Source organism: Prunus mume, linkage group LG6 (genome assembly GCF_029339155.1).
Source record: "Prunus mume cultivar Tortuosa linkage group LG6, ASM2933915v1, whole genome shotgun sequence".
Lineage (NCBI taxonomy): Eukaryota > Viridiplantae > Streptophyta > Magnoliopsida > Rosales > Rosaceae > Prunus > Prunus mume.
Window position 1 is genome coordinate 15,931,684 of NC_142703.1, and position 15,823 is coordinate 15,947,506.

General features: G+C 36.9%; 3 protein-coding genes across 4 annotated transcripts; 1 reads left to right on the top strand and 2 right to left on the bottom strand.

Moving 5' to 3' along the window:
* Positions 1-1,016: 1,016 nt before the first annotated feature.
* LOC148916242 (uncharacterized) lies at positions 1,017-3,607 on the top strand. The gene is made up of 3 exons (XM_089055084.1): positions 1,017-1,203; positions 3,060-3,143; positions 3,332-3,607. The coding sequence occupies exons 1-3, from the start codon at positions 1,048-1,050 to the stop codon at positions 3,605-3,607; spliced, it is 516 nt and encodes a 171-aa protein (XP_088911210.1). The 5' UTR covers positions 1,017-1,047.
* Positions 3,608-4,927: 1,320 nt separating this feature from the next.
* On the bottom strand, positions 4,928-10,571 carry LOC148916243 (polyadenylate-binding protein RBP47-like). Of its 2 annotated transcripts, none has more exons than XM_089053924.1 (6): positions 9,978-10,571; positions 7,718-8,198; positions 6,383-6,456; positions 6,172-6,302; positions 5,803-5,899; positions 4,928-5,357 (listed from the first exon to the last, which is right to left on the bottom strand). In XM_089053924.1, the coding sequence occupies exons 1-6, from the start codon at positions 10,398-10,400 to the stop codon at positions 5,223-5,225; spliced, it is 1,341 nt and encodes a 446-aa protein (XP_088910050.1). In that variant the 5' UTR covers positions 10,401-10,571; the 3' UTR covers positions 4,928-5,222. The 2 variants fall into 2 exon arrangements, with proteins under 2 accessions (XP_088910050.1, XP_088910049.1); XM_089053923.1 differs by having other exon boundaries at positions 6,383-6,468.
* Positions 10,572-11,781: 1,210 nt separating this feature from the next.
* Positions 11,782-15,543, bottom strand: LOC103335393 (uncharacterized). Its single transcript, XM_008238398.3, has 6 exons — positions 15,203-15,543; positions 14,392-14,630; positions 14,054-14,312; positions 12,612-12,791; positions 12,339-12,494; positions 11,782-12,238 (listed from the first exon to the last, which is right to left on the bottom strand). The coding sequence occupies exons 1-6, from the start codon at positions 15,227-15,229 to the stop codon at positions 12,068-12,070; spliced, it is 1,032 nt and encodes a 343-aa protein (XP_008236620.2). The 5' UTR covers positions 15,230-15,543; the 3' UTR covers positions 11,782-12,067.
* Positions 15,544-15,823: the final 280 nt, after the last annotated feature.

The window sequence follows — 15,823 nt, forward strand, 5'->3', positions numbered from 1 at the left end:
TTTCAAATAATTCTAGAACTATTTTCCTTTAAAATTTCAATAAGAAAATTTATTCTGCATATGGTATACATATATTTACTTACTGTATTTTCTGATAGAACATGGTTAACATTCTTGTAAAACCACGATATGCTACGCCGACTTCTGAACTCAATTAAAGAATCTTGGCTGGGAAATATTTCTCTACCTATTTTTTGTAGGGAGCTTTCATTTTAATGAAGTCAGAAACTATAAAGCAACTTGAATGAAACCAAACATAATGGAGGTTGAAAAATGAACAAAACATAAACTACAATGAAAACCAAAATCAAAACCCAAAACATAAACTACAATGCATGAAATGCCCAACCAAAATTAGTGTTCCTTCTATGTGTTTGTTGAAATGTCCAACTAAAATTAGTTCTTAACCCAAAAAACTGAAGCATGCAAGCATAAACCCATTCAGATCTAAGAAGGTACCTAAAACTGTTATGTAGGGTGTAGAATATGCAATGTAGTTTCTGAAATAGACGAAGAAAAAGAGAGTTTCTTATATTTTCGTCAATATTGGTGGTCTATTTGAGAGTTGAAAGAATGAACAGTAGGTACCGTATTAGAGCGTTGATTTCCTTACCTTCTTTTGTCGAAAGAGAGAATGAAGAATCGACTTCATTGGTGGTCGTCGCCATTGGTGGTAGCGATCACCTGAGATTTTTGGGTAAGTCTCAACTGTTGAAACAGTTTGTGAATGTGAAGATGAAAGGTCACATGAAGAGGTTTAGGATTCAATTTGAGTCTGTCGTTTTTGGGTCTTTTGATGTTGTTTTGGCAGCTGTTGGTTTTGGTTTAAAACTAAATACTGAAATTTGATAACAATGATAAATGACATGTTGTAATTTTAATGTTCTTTGATATGATTTTGGTAAAAGTAGGTATTAGTTTTTTGTCTTTGGCCTTATGTTAATTAGGTAAATTGTATCTCTATCTTCCAAATTAGTAAACTATATAGTGTCTTAAAATGAAAGCTCCCTTGTATCTATCTATTTGTAAAAGAGAATTTCACAAACAATGGAGCTTGAGCTTCAAGGTCAACCCGGTTCCAGTGGATCGGGCTCCAGCGGATCGCATGTGGTTAGCATCCACGATGAGGAGCCCAGGCACACCCGATTTCTTAGCCCATCTACTGTGGACTACAATGCCTACCACAGGCTAAGGCCACCAGAGGTATACCTAGTACTGGTCAAAACTATTCAAAGTCAACCATGCATATTTGTCACCAGCTTTTTGTTTTGCATGTCTTAATTTATGGTTTCTTTCGCACTCTAACGTTTGAATTATAAGGATTAAACTAAACTATTGTGTTTTAATGTTTAGTCTATCGACGGTTTGAACGGTCTTGGTTTGCCTTTAATGAATTCTTAACGGTCATGATTAGAGTCTATATACGAGAGTGTAGCATGATTCTAATGGATTATTTGTTAGTTTAGGATTTACGATTGGGAGTTTAGAATTTTTCTATTTAAAGTCTTTCTTATTGTGACTTTCAATAAATTTAGGGTCTGTTTGATAACCATTTTTTTTTATTTTTTATTTTTTATTTTTTGTGCTAGAATATAGAGGAAAAAGAGGGAGAATGGAAGTGAGAATGAGAGTGGAAATGAGATTGAGAGGGAAAATGAGAGGGGAAGATGGGAGGGAGGAGTAAGAAAAGTGAAAACAAAATTTAAAAACTAAAATCCATTTGAAATTTGTTTTCACTTTCAAGTTGTTGTTTTCACTTTTGTTACTCCTCACTCTCATCCTCTCTCTCAATCTCATCCTCACTTCCATTCTCCCTCTCATTTTCCTCTATATTTTAGCACCCAAAAAAAACTAAAATTAAAATGGTTATCAAACGGACCCTTAGGTTATGCGATTGAACTATGATTTTTCAATCATTTTCTTTTTGAAATTGCGCCCATGATCTTTGAAAATACCTGCAAGATGACTCAAAATGCCTAGAGGAGGGTGAATAGGCCAATTTAAGATTCTAATCAAATAAATAAAAATAAACTTCGGTAGCAGGATTGATATAGCTTATCAATCCTGTAACGTGTTGGGCATAAAATAAAAGAACACGCAGAGAATTATTTTACGTGGTAAAACCCCACCTCTGGGGAAAATCCACGGGACTCCTCAGTCCAACACAAATCCACTATAGAACGATGATTACAAGAAGTACTCACACACTTATCCTAGACACATTCTATATAATGTTTACCAACTTCTTCGTAACTCAACTTCTGTCACGGGATGATCTTCGACACTTCTTATGTTGAACGCAATACTGGCCACGATTGCTTCAAGCTCACCGGAGGAAAACAGCCACCACGGTCTTGGTGCCCTCAACCGTATGAGTCACCGACATGCATATGAATGCAATATGAATGATTAAAGTGTTTGATAAATCACCAAGTAAACATTGAACATTTGATGATTTATCTCAAATATACGCACAACAGCTTTTCTTAGAATTCTATATGCTCAAAACAAATATCTCAAAAGCTGTGCAAATAAAAGAATGGCACATGATCTTTTATACAAGACTTGTTCTCTCTCATGGGAGAGAAACCCAATAGGCCACGAATATTAAACTTCCTATTGCACCACAACCTATCATCAATAAGAGATTTGATTCTCTCTTTAAACCAAATTAACTAAGAGGTAAGCAACGTGCAAAGTCACAATAGGAAAAGATAATATTTTAACTTCAATTAAAATAGAGTTGAACTAGGAAAGTAATCTCAAGAGATAAAATCTAATCTTATTAGAAATAAGATTAACATAAAAATACTTGAGTGAAAATAACTCCAACTAGGAATCCTATAATGAATGCGTGATTATGTCATGATTTTTTTATTCTTGCTTCTCAAAGAAATTGAGCATTCCTTATCAAAGGTTTTGAGCTATTGGCAAAATAAAAAAACAAAAAGCAGAGGTTTTGAGCTAACACTTACTTATTTGGGTGCATGCATGTGAGAATTACATGACCCAATAGCTGAACAATTAATATTTTCTCTCCCAATTTTCACATATTGTAGCAGCCAAAGGATGTGAACAAGGACATCATGTCTAGCTTACAAAAACAAGTAGACGACCATAACAAGCCAAAGCACAGGACAAAGGTAGTGATATCACCTACATCGGTTGCATATCCCCCTCTCTCTATCTCTCCTCACGCCACCTCCTCCCGTTATCGGTCGCACGAGGAGAAGTTTTGCTCCAAAACTCATTCTTATTGTTTTGATTTGCTATATTTCTTGCTAGATAAGATATCTTTGAATAATAAATGGCCGCTTCATTTCTTTTGCAGTCTACTTATTCAGAGAAGTGGATCTTTTTCCTCATTAGCCTGGGGCTAGAGACTATTTCAGCTTCTTTGATCAGCTTTCATCCCCGAGTAAGCCCCACTATGCACTATATGGTATGTTGTTGCCTATTGCGGCCGTACTCATCTGCATCTGTGAGCTCATTCACAAGGGTTACAGAGAAAGAGTTGAATTCAAGAAGTGGGGAAGGATATGGTGGTATTATCATCCATATCCACCAAACAGGCTTTTTGGTAATTTTCCTGACATTTGTGGGCTAGTTCTTGCAATCGCTCAATGCATTTGCTCTGGGGTTCAGTATGATTACCTCCATCGACATGCTAATAATCCTATCAAACTATCCATTTTGCCTTTCATGTTTCTTTTATCTTTGGGTCTTTCAAGATGTTGTAAAGATTAGCAAAGTAAGGTTAAAGATCATTGTATTGAGGTTCTTATTATTAATGTATGTATTTGGTGTGATGTTGGCTATTGCTGCTGTACTGTCTTGCATCTGGGAGATCATTTGCAAGAACAAGACCACAGCGAAGGCCATTTGGTGATGTTCTTGACATTTTTGGATTACTTGGTGCCATCTCCCAGTGTCTTTGCTCGACAGTTCAGTATGTTTACTTCGTTCGGCATCATAAAAATCCTCTCAGAGCCTCCCTTTTGCCTGCCGTCTTCCTTGTATGTTTGGGTGCTTCAAGATTGAGTTGTATTCATTTCAAACGCACGAGACCGCTGAACAAAATGACTGAACATGGGCATTTTAGCTAGGGTTATGCCTCAACTTCTTGTTGTAGTTTCATTGGTTAGGTATAAGAGTCGAGAGAAAATGCTAAAATGTGCCTCTTCTTAAATAATATCAGTGTTTTCAAAGAAACTGCAATAACATTTGCTTTGACAACTACAGATGATAGTATATGCACAAGCCTTCACCATGATATTAATGGACCAGGAGTGGTACATTTTACTATACCATCTTTGGACTTTGAAGAGATGTTACAAGTATTATGAGCTTTGTTGCAGCCAAAACTCTTTTCTTCATGAACATCTTGTTGAGAGTCTGAACTGCAAACTGGCAGCTGGAGTAATTTCTGAGACCGTAGGCTTGATTCTGAGATTGAGAGTCTAAATACGAGTTCAGAGAAGCTTGACTTGAGCTTATGTTCTAAGAGGTGGCAAAGCTACACTGAAGAAACAATTTGTGTTTGGTACGCCGTATGACAAAAACACGTTAAACGATTTCGTGAAAACGAAAACAAAGTCTCTTTAAAGTTGGAAAGGAAAAACATGAGGAACAGTATACACCCGTCTTCTGCAATTATCACTCTCTCTAGCAACCACAACTCCCCCTTTCTGAATTACTGGATCTAAGTTCTGAAGAAGCTCTATCTTCCTTTCCTCTTGGCTGATTATTGCTCAAACAAGGTTCATTTCACTTGTATTTCCTTTCTTCTTCATTTTGGGTTGAATCTTGGGTGTGTACTGAAATCTGAGTTTGTTTACGATTTTAAAGTGTGTCAATTGTGTACAGATTCTATTATCGGTCGCCAAAGAGAGAGAGACCCAGAAATTATTTTGAAGTCTGAAGAAAATAACACAACTATATAGTCCATTATTTGAGGCAGAGCTGTACTTGGATAAATAGCTTGTTGAAAAACAAGTTTCAATACAATTTTAAAAAAGAAAAAGAGAAACCAAGTTTTCAAATATTACTCACACATTGTTTTCAAGATATCAATTCAATCCGGTAACAAAATTCGGCACATTACAGATTCAGCTAAATAACCAGCTAAATCAATCCTACTTAAATTAAAGGCACTGAAAACTATATCTAAAAAGCCACTCTTGTAAGTTCAGTTTACATGCTGTTGGCAACTCCGATAGCCGTTAAGAAGCCCCATGAACTGCGGCTGCAGCATGCATGCTCAGGTCCTGACTCTGTGGCGCAGCATGTCCATAACCACCATAACCCTGTCCTCCATAATGTGCCCCATTCCACTGGTTACTTGAATCGGATCTCCACTGCAAAATCACATGTAATTAACGATGAGAAAAACCCAACTGCGAGACAGACAGACAGAGAGGGTTTGGGGCAGGGCGAGCAAGGTCCGGGGATTCTACATGCTCAAGTGGCAGATAATTTACCCTAGGGGCAATTCATTCAACTCTACGAGAGGTTGGCAGTGGGGCCAAGCAAGGTACAGGGATTCTACGTACTAAAATGGTGGATAATTTAATGAAGGGACATATCATTCAACTCTAACATCAATCAGAAAACTAACTGTTAACATTGAACTGCACGAAGAAAAGGGGGAAGGGGGATATTTGTGGCACTTTAATGTTGTACAGCATAAAAGAAATCAAACCAAACAAATGACAAGAAAAATATAGGTATAATTCAGGGATAGATATCTAAATGTTGCAACACCCGCATACAATTAACATGACATAGTTGACAAAGTATTACCTGCTTGTTCCCCTGACTGCGGCCCCAAGAAAGACGAACTGTTTGCTTTCCAATAACCGTTCCATTCAGCATCTGCATTGCATTCTCAGCATCCTTCCTACAAACCGAAACAATGTGAAGGAGTCCATTACGGGGCACCACAGAATAAGATTATAGTGGTACTATGTACCTCCTTCAGTCTTCAACAATTTTTCATTATACTTCTTATATACAGTTTAATATCTAATAAATGCTTTCATTATACTTCTTTTAAACACTGATACTGAGAGTACCATTACTCCTAAAGCTGTAATGACAGGAATATTCCTGATTGCAGCTTTATTTCTACATGACAGGACAGGACCCATATATGTTAAATGACAAGAGTACCTATTAGCAAACTGAACAAAACCGCATGCTTTTCCGACTGGTATTTTCACCGAGACAACTTCACCAAATTGAGAAAAAGGCTGCCTGAGGTCTTCATCATTGACATCCGAATCAAGCCCTCCAACAAATATCTGCAATAAGTCATAGATTAAAGAGCTATCTAGGGTTAAAGATACTGGAAACAGGAAAAAGAAAAAAGAGTTGAACTTACAGTTGTGTTATTGGTCTCACTATCAAACTGGGAACCTTGAGCAACAGCGCCATTTGATGCATGTCCACCACCAGCTAATACCAATGCTAATTAAAGGGAATAAAGTAATACATTTACTAAAAAATCGCTTTCAAAATTATGAAGATGCCAAAATAGACCACTGCATTTTCAACAGTAATGTTAGTAGTTAGTTATTTTGATAGGTTTTAGGAGCAGATTTTTCCTTTTCCTTTCAGATAGGGATAAATTTAACAGTGTATCTGTTTGGCCAAAAGAGTCCTATAGCAGTATAGATTTTAGAACTTTATGTCTCTGTTTCTTAATTTAAATCTTATTCTAGCTCCTGATTTCTCAACATGTTTCTCTCACTTAGTAATATGCTTACTACATGAAAGCCACCTGCATGGCCAAATGTGTCCGAGAACCGAATCCATTCCATGATCATCAATTACAACTTAAGTTAGAATCCAAATGACAACTTGAGTCAAAATTCAACTAGCTAGGTGAAGACCTACTCTTTCGAACAAAAAGGAAAAACTAACTCATGTGTGATGGCATTAGCTTTACTTCTCACTTTGAATCGAACCACTCAATTTTATACATTGACAACTATTTTAAAATTTTAAAATTTCTATACCACAACGTAGTGAAGATAATTTCCCAATATTTGAAAAACTACCAAATATATAAAACCAACACTAAAAACTTTTCAAGATCGCAATGGGGAAGTTGCTCCATTCTAAGTATACGCATTCCTGGCTCAGCAATTGCATCATTTATTGCTTTCACCAAAGCAGTTAAGAGCGATGTTGAAGAGGGATAAATATTAATGGACGAACATAATCTGATGAGATTCCTGTGCTGTTTGAAAATGAAAGTTTCCAGGGGAAAAATAATAGAAAACAACATCAAAAACCACCTAATACTTACACCTTACATTGCAAGAGAAGAAGCAAGCATCACTAACTAGCCTAAATTTTTCTTGATGTAAAATAGAAATACAATGTAAGTAAAGGAAAACATGTAACTGGAGAAGGAAGTAGATATATAACTAAATGAATTATAGAGAAAAAAAAAATTAAAGGAAATGAGGAGCAGGCACAGTAGTCGAAGATACAATTGAGTTGACCAAAAAGTAAGACTTGGTTTGTTGTATGCTCATATTTTTAAGAAGGGAACGGAGAAATCACAATTGTGTAAATGACAAGTACAAACATAAGAAAAGAACCTTTAATTATCAAATGTGCATAGGCAATTTTGCTTGTTGAACAAAAATGAGTGGACTTATGATGGACATGAGTAATCATACAAAAAATCAGGAGCATGATATCATACCTTGTGAAGAATACTGTTGCTGATAAGCAGGTGATTTTTTGGGTGTTGCAACACCTATGCGCATGGGCCTGCTCGAACAATACGCACCATTCATTTCAGTGATGGCCCTTGACCTCTCATTTTCATCACCAAACCTAACAAAACCATAACCTTTTGAACGACCAGTATTTGCATCTAGAACAACTTTCGCTCCCTTGACAGATGAATATCTACTACCAAAGGTCTCCTGCAACATAGTATCAGTCACATCTGTAGCCAAATCTCCTACAAAGATAGATAGATCAGAACTAGTGTCTGCTCGTCTATCCCCAGCACTGAAGGTTGCCCAGTTCAAACGAAAAGGCTGCTCTGTATTCGGCATTGCAGCACCATTATAGCTCTGCAGAACTTCTTCAGCTGCTTCACGTGAAAAGAACTCGACAAATCCATATCCCTCAGACTGAGCAGTTTGTTTATTGCGTATAACCTTTACTGTGGAAACCTGCAATGTTTGTGACACCAAAAGCACATAGTTAGGAGCAATTTAAAGTTTATATCCAATAAAATACATAAAAGAGACAATTTTTTTAATAAGATAGGGGGTCTTCTTAAATTGTGCTTGATGTACATTGTTGAGTCCATCACACTGGCGAAATAAATATGGTAACATGTTTATGTTGACTGTGAACCCAGTTCAAGTTGTGGCATAACCTTTTTTGTTCTACACATGTAAGGCCCAGTTTGGTTGAGATGTGTGGGCATGCACATAAGGGGTACATTGGTGTCCAGTGTTAAGTTGCATTTTATAACTCATAGTTGCTAAAAGCAAATACGGAAGAACAGACCCATGCAAATAGTTCCTCAACTACTGCCTTTCTAAATCACTATTGTTGCTCTTATTATTTTTAAGACATGGAAATCATTAGGCTCCATATCGTCAAACAACCCAAAAAAGAAGTAACCTAACTAGAAAAATAAAAGTGAGGCCAATATATTGCAATAGCATTTCATCACATATTGGCAACACTAAACAAGAGGATCTACAAATTAAACAAGAGATAACTACTTTTAACTACACAACTTGGTAACATACTAGTGCCAAATATTCAGTATCATTTACTTGATGCACTTTAGCAGGAAAGGATAACAGGCTGGCAAAAGACAATTCACTCTTCCGTAAATCAATTACAACTACCAAATAATTGTATGTCCAAAATAGTTATCAACAAAAGGATTAGGCCTTGCAATAATTGACCTCACCTATAAACCATCTAAAGTAAAGACAAATTTTCAAAACATGGAAGAGGATTTTAACATCACATGAATGGTTTGCATTGAATGGCCATTGCAATGATACTAATACAGATTGGGAAGTTGATCAACTGCTATTACTCTCTATCGGAAAAACACAGTAATAACTCAAACCCTCAACAAGATGGTGGCCATCCACAAGAGGATGCATTTAATTTTCTAAGTTAAAGGTCATCATATGCAGCAAGAAACTTTCTGAAAATCACTAATTGTCAACACGATGAATAGAAGACAGGCTGAAGAGGATTTTAACATCACATGAATGGTTTGCATTGAATGGCCATTGCAATGATACTAATACAGATTGGGAAGTTGATCAACTGCTATTACTCTCTATCGGAAAAACACAGTAATAACTCAAACCCTCAACAAGATGGTGGCCATCCACAAGAGGATGCATTTAATTTTCTAAGTTAAAGGTCATCATATGCAGCAAGAAACTTTCTGAAAATCACTAATTGTCAACACGATGAATAGAAGACAGGCTGCTGTAGGGAAAAAATGAGTTCCTAGCTAGAGGTTGGAAACCAGCCGCCAATCTACAATCAACAGAGTTGACCCAACTTAGCCACTAAAGAGGCAAATTTGTTCACTGAACAAGTTCAATCAACTAACCAAAACCTGAATCATTTCCCTTATCCAGGTAAGGCATCTTGATATACCAAGAACAATTTTAGAAGTAGGTAGTTGGCATTTACCTTACTCTTTCAATCAGTATTTTACTTCTGAATAAAGGAAAAAACTGCCAAGGTAAGCTAGAATGCTTATGACTTCACCCAACATACAACTATAGAGTAAATCCCATACTGTTAACCTTAAATCAATCATAGAGCTGTTATCATGTCAAATAAACTAAAACCCACAGTATCAACTAACATTTTAAATCCATATTCATAAAAACTTCAATGCTCTAAACAAACCAAAACCGAAACGGGTTCAAATACAAGTCCATTTTCATTAAAGAGCTGACCTGCCCAGTGTGAGCAAAGCATCCATGAAGGTAAGTCTCGTCCATCCAGTGGTGAAGGTCGCCCACCCAGATGGTCCTGATCTCATCGGTGGGCCCCTGTTTCTGAGAGGGAGACTGCTGCAGCTGCTTCGGCGGCTGCTGCTGCTGCTGCTGATAAGGCACGCCCTGAGGCTGCTGCTGGTAGGGATTGTGATGAGGATGATGAGGATGGCCAGCTGCAGCAGCGTAAGGCATGTAATGCTGCGGATACACCATCATCTGCTGCTGCATCATCGCCATCGCCGCTGCTGGGTACTGCATGGCCATCCATTGCTGCTGATGCTGATGCTGATGCATCCACTGCTGCTGTTGCTGCTGCTGCTGTTGTTGCTGCTGCTGCTGTTGCTGAGTGCCCAGATCGCCGCCGTTGGATTGCTGGGCCATATTGGACTTGTGGTGGGGTCTGAGTTTTTTACTCTCTTCTTCTCTCTGCACCTCTCTCTACTTCGTCTTCTTTGTACTTCTCTTCTGGGATTTCAAGAGAGAGAGCAGAGAGAGTGGTCTGATGCTTAGAGAGAGAAAAAGAGAGCAACGGAGGCTGCGCAGAGCAAAGAGGGAGGGTTTGAAGTGACGAAATGGGGTTTTAAAGGAGACCGTGTTGCGATAGATTTTTCCTTTTTTTTTTCTTTTTAATTTTTAATTTTTTATATATAAATGAGATGAGATGAGACCTCGTTTGCTACGTCCGTTAAGTCACGTTTGCCGTCCGTGACGTGTAGGACCCATAGCAGTGTTTTGGTCTAAGCCTCGTCCGATGTACATGGACTGGATGCAGACTGACTGGTGCTTCCGTGAGCTGGATTGCATGTTAACAAAAAAAATTTCTAAATTATTGTATTGCTGCTTTCTTTTTCTTTTCTTTTTTCTTTTTTTCTTGGTTACAATTATTGTCTTTTTTTTTTTTATTAACCAAAGCTAATTAAGGTAACTCTAGTAAGTCAATGGGTTGGCATGATGCTAATTAATTGACCTGCACTTGTCATTTTGTTTTTAATATTCAATGTTTTTACAGAATTTAATTAATTTTAGGTTTTTTATGATAATCCAAATGCTACTTTTGGCAACCGAAAGGAAATCTCTTTTTTCTTTTTCTTTTTTCCTTTTTTGGTTAAATAAATACATAAAAACAAATATCTGCCCATAATAATTATAAAAATTCATTGTCATCACTTAAAAGGAAGGTTGGATCTTGTACCCCAAAAACAAAAATGGGGTGGACCATTTTCCTTATATAACATGAGATGTAGAGATTCAAGTTTTGTGGAGTTAAAAAGTGAGATTTTGGAGAATGGAGAGGGATTCTAAACTTTGTCTCTATTTTAGGAAGCTCTCATTCATCGGATCCCATGTATCGTTGTGTTATTGATCAGAATAGCAATTACAAGAGAGTTTTTTTTCTTATTTTAGCCAAAGTAGGAAAATACCCATCGTGGGTCCCATAAAATACGTGAGTTCTATCCAACGGTCCTTAATAGCGCAGCCGATGTAGATTGATGGAAGCACGCCGTACGCGTTCCGCTGTGGATTGTAAATCTTTGACCAGCCTATACAAGCGGGTCAAAGATCCCGTATGTTCTATACTAGAGAGCTCACCAGACAAAACAAGTAAACCGCAATTTCCTCTCTCTTTAAATGTTCACACTCAAATCAAAGAAGAAAAAAAACCTACTCAATTTAACCCTTAAATTAGTAAGAGATTAGAATCTAATTGATGGCTAATAACAAGTTGCATTTGAAATTTGTTCAAAGATTAAAGAATTGCAAGTGAAACATCAACTTTCTCTATTGACTTAGTTTAAATACCACAACAAAAGTTTCTTGTAGAGCAAGAGAGATGAAAGAATCAATTGAATATTAATTGAGAGTGGCCAAGAAACAAAAATTGAGTAATAACAAGGAAGCTATAATTGAAATTCAGAAGCTGCCGCCAAAATTTCAACAGGGAGGTGACCTGTAACCTCCTGTTGGCTTCTGAGGTTAAGGAAAAGAAAAGAAAAAAAAATGTTAAAGAACAAAGCATGGTATGTACATCGCCCCGGTGCTGTTTACCTTCATCGATAATCTGCATGGAGGAAGTTTTCATACTGTGTTCCTGTAAGTGTCTTTTCAACATCACCCCAATTCTCAATCTGATTAGACAAGGTGCCTTTGTGTATCTTCACCTGACGACTCTTTAAATCCCTTTGTGGAACCTTAAGAAAATCTTGAACATCTAGCAATTTCTGCAAACACACACAATTGAAAATTTCAGAGGTTGGTGCTTCTTTTTTTTTTTAAAAACAAATATACTGATCAGTTCAGTGCTCATATAGTTTCTCTTACAGTTCGGTTTTTAACAATATCCTCATAGTATAGGATAATATGCCGGGTGCTCTTGAAATACTCCAAAGCTTTCGTAGTTGTATCCTCTACTTGCTTCAGGTTAGGTATCAGTAAAGTTGCATTGATTGTAGGCTTGTATTTTGCAAGTATCTCTGCCTGCAACCATGACATTTAATAAGTTTGCAAATCAAACAATTACTAGTTTTTAGTGTTTTAAGGTAAACAACCAATTGACTTCCATGTAAATATCTTGCATGTGAGAGAGGGAGAGACCTCATGAGGAGAATGCACGTGAGACTTATGGGTCCCGTTCAGCGGCTTAGCATCTCGATCGTAAGAATTTGCAAGCACAGAGATCATCCTGCGCAACAGATTTCTTCGAAAGAGAAAGATAGCAGCAACACCTCGAGTTTTGAAGTAATCCACTATTTCTTCATGGTGCTGCATCAAGCCCTGCACAAGTTGTTGCAAAAAATGGTTCAGTGGCTGTTCCATGCATGAAACAAAAAAAATGCACACCAGAATAGCATTTAAGAATTTAAGACCAAATGCCAAAATGCACAACAGAAAATCCTCATAAGGTTATCAAACTATTGCCTACCTGGCCAAATGCCACCAAGAACAAGGAATCCAACAGGAAAGCAAAGATAGCAAATGAATCTAAGACCAACTGTCTTGAGAAATAAATCTGGGTGAAAATTTAGATGGACAGACCCAAATTAAGGTACTGGATGGACATTCTAATTTAACCCAAATTCGAGTTTGCAATGAATTCCTTTCTGACCAAGACATCCACGTAAGGGTCACACCAAGTGAGTTTGAAAGTTCAGTCAACTCGACCCCTTTGTTAAAAACTCATTAGTTGTGGTGAGATGGTCCTATACTTCAAAGCATAAGGTTACCAAACTTAGAGAGCGTGCAACTCTCATTCATATAGAACAATTTGATGAACAGATTCCATCAGTAGTGATGGAATCTATATGATTTTTGCTAAATTAAGTTGTTTTAGCTCTTGGATCCCCAAATTACTTTACTTGAAGGAAGGCTTCCAAGACAGAATAGGTTATTCTGTTTCATCGAGGACAAGCAAATCATAATAATAACTAGCTGCCCAAAATGAAGCAGCCATACATCTATTTGTAATGCTAAACAAGACATTGAATATTATTATTATTACTAATTCTTTTTTCAAGGTTTAAATTTTTGTAGAAGAATCTGAACTCTTATGGGGTATACAGTTTAACATATAAACTTCAAACTTAGCCGTTGCCCAGAACAATTGTATTACACTGCCTATTTCCAGACATCTCTGAACCAGTCCCACCACCCTACAAGATCATAAAGGAATTACCCAATCCAATCCTACAGATCCTCCGTCACTCTCCAAGGGTAAGCATTTATCTCAGAAACTATAAGACAAGCTTTTTGACAGGACTTGAAACTATACAGTATAATAAAATCTCAGTAATTCATAAATCAGTAGACGACACGAAAAATGAGCCAATGATGTAATTGTTACCAATAATAACTGGCTATCTAAAAGAAACAAGCTAGGAAGAAGATTCCTGTCTTTATATGATATGACAATCTGCTGAAAAATAAGAAATGTACTGAAATGCAATGCCATTGTCTCTTGCACCATAAAACCAGCGGATAGCTAAATAACAGAAATTAAGAATTAAAAAAAAAGGAAAAATGCATGAAAAAGCACTCACCTGATTAAGCATCCACTTTAAGCCAACTGCAGCTGTGCACTCATTCTTTGAGGCACTACTGAACCAATCTAGATTATAAAGTCTGTCCAAAGTCTCAACAATTGTTGAGGCATTACTTCTTCTAACTTTAACAGAGAAAATCTCCCCATTTGAGCTTATGTTAGTATGATTATTCAATAGCGTCTCAAACCACCCACTCCCAGACCTTTGCATCGACAAAATTGCAAAATATCGCACAGGATTGCATGCACATTCAGCCCTAATGATGCAAAGAAAAATATATCATTTCATTTTTCAAACAAAACCAAACTTGAAACTACAAGTAAATTAGTAGCTACCGGCTATAAGTTATGGGCTTTGGGTAGTGCACATAAGGAACTTCCTCAGGCTCAACATCAGGTCGTGGGCATGGCTTTTGAATCACCGGAACATTTAAAAACCCGGCAACGTTGGTGCGGTTGCTGACTTGCTTTAAACAAATTGAGCAAATATAGACACCACAGACCATTGCAAACAACAAGACAATCATCCTCAGCACCAACGGAGATTTCTTGGGCGCCTTTATAAGAAATATATCCTGTAAACCATGAATTAGGCAATGCAAAATGAAGGGTGAATAACACATAATAAGAATGACATGAGTGGTATTTAGTCCTAACAAAGGTTCAAACTTTATAAGACAAACTGATCAGCTATCCAAAAGTTCATAAACTTTCAAGTCGAATTGAAGAATAAATGACGTTGGTTTCATTGCAATTATCCAAACAAACGACCAGGGTTCATATATTCATTTGATTAAGCTATTAACACATCTAGTTATTAAGTAATATGACAACTGTATGATTAAGACCCCTCTCTATCAAAACCTAATGAAAAGGAAATCTGGGTTTGCTTCAGCTTGAATACATAGACAAAAAGCACCCGAGGATTCAGGGAATCAAAATGTAAAATATTTCAACACCCAGATCGGGCATTTCACATGCAAACAATAAAAATAATCCACAAATTAAAAAAAAGGGTCAGAATCTGATACCCAAATATAATTTTAGAAATACCAAAACTAGAAAGAGGAAAAGACAGAAAACAGTCTTAAATGGGAAAAAAAAATGGTGAGTGAAGAGCTAAAAGGAAAAGCACGAAACAGCAAACCTTGAAAGAACAGAGATCATCAGCCATTGTATGGAAGCTCAAAAAGAAAGCATTGGGCAACTCAACAAAATATTCCTCCTCCTCTTCCTCTTCTTCCTTGTGCTTTTAGCTTTGTCGAGCTTTATGCCTCATAATAGCCATTAATTTCGAAAACCCAAAAACAAATGAAAAAATGGAAAAGCAAGAGAGAGAAGTATAGATAGTTTAATATAAATTTGATGGGTTTTGAGCTTTTTCTCGTGAAGAAGAACAGTAGGATTTAGATGCCCCTTTGAGCCCCGTTGCACGCTCTCTTCCCTCTTGCTTTTTGTGTGTGTGTGTTTTTTCCCTTTCGAATTTTCGCAGAGATTTTCCGTATTCTCTCGACTTGTTACAATATTTTGCTGTGACGGCGTCGTTTGAGTGATCTTCAACACCCTTTTCTTTTTGGGACGAAATCTTCCACACCCATTAATTAAGGAAGGAACGACATTATAGTTTGACGATTTCCCAAGTAGTTGGTGCTGTTTCCCGACCGGAAAATGCTTTTTATTATTGGAGTGAGATATTAAGAATAAATTTTTAAAAGTTTGATTTATTAAAATTAAAAACAAAAATAAATGAAATGAGTTTGGTTTATTT

What these genes read in the sequence shown, in the direction of transcription:
- LOC148916242 (XM_089055084.1), top strand. Translation starts at nt 1,048, where the DNA reads ATGGAGCTTGAGCTTCAAGGTCAACCCGGTTCCAGTGGATCGGGCTCC. An exon ending in ACAGGCTAAGGCCACCAGAG is followed by an intron (nt 1,204 to 3,059) that starts GTATACCTAGTA and finishes CACATATTGTAG; the next exon opens with CAGCCAAAGGATGTGAACAA. An exon ending in AGCCAAAGCACAGGACAAAG is followed by an intron (nt 3,144 to 3,331) that starts GTAGTGATATCA and finishes TTTCTTTTGCAG; the next exon opens with TCTACTTATTCAGAGAAGTG.
- LOC148916243 (XM_089053923.1), bottom strand. Translation starts at nt 10,400, where the DNA reads ATGGCCCAGCAATCCAACGGCGGCGATCTGGGCACTCAGCAACAGCAG. An exon ending in TTTGTTCAGTTTGCTAATAG is followed by an intron (nt 5,900 to 6,171) that starts GTACTCTTGTCA and finishes TTCGGTTTGTAG; the next exon opens with GAAGGATGCTGAGAATGCAA. An exon ending in GCAGTCAGGGGAACAAGCAG is followed by an intron (nt 5,358 to 5,802) that starts GTAATACTTTGT and finishes GTGATTTTGCAG; the next exon opens with TGGAGATCCGATTCAAGTAA.
- LOC103335393 (XM_008238398.3), bottom strand. Translation starts at nt 15,229, where the DNA reads ATGGCTGATGATCTCTGTTCTTTCAAG. An exon ending in TAAAGTGGATGCTTAATCAG is followed by an intron (nt 12,792 to 14,053) that starts GTGAGTGCTTTT and finishes CAACTTGTGCAG; the next exon opens with GGCTTGATGCAGCACCATGA. An exon ending in ACGTGCATTCTCCTCATGAG is followed by an intron (nt 12,495 to 12,611) that starts GTCTCTCCCTCT and finishes TCATGGTTGCAG; the next exon opens with GCAGAGATACTTGCAAAATA.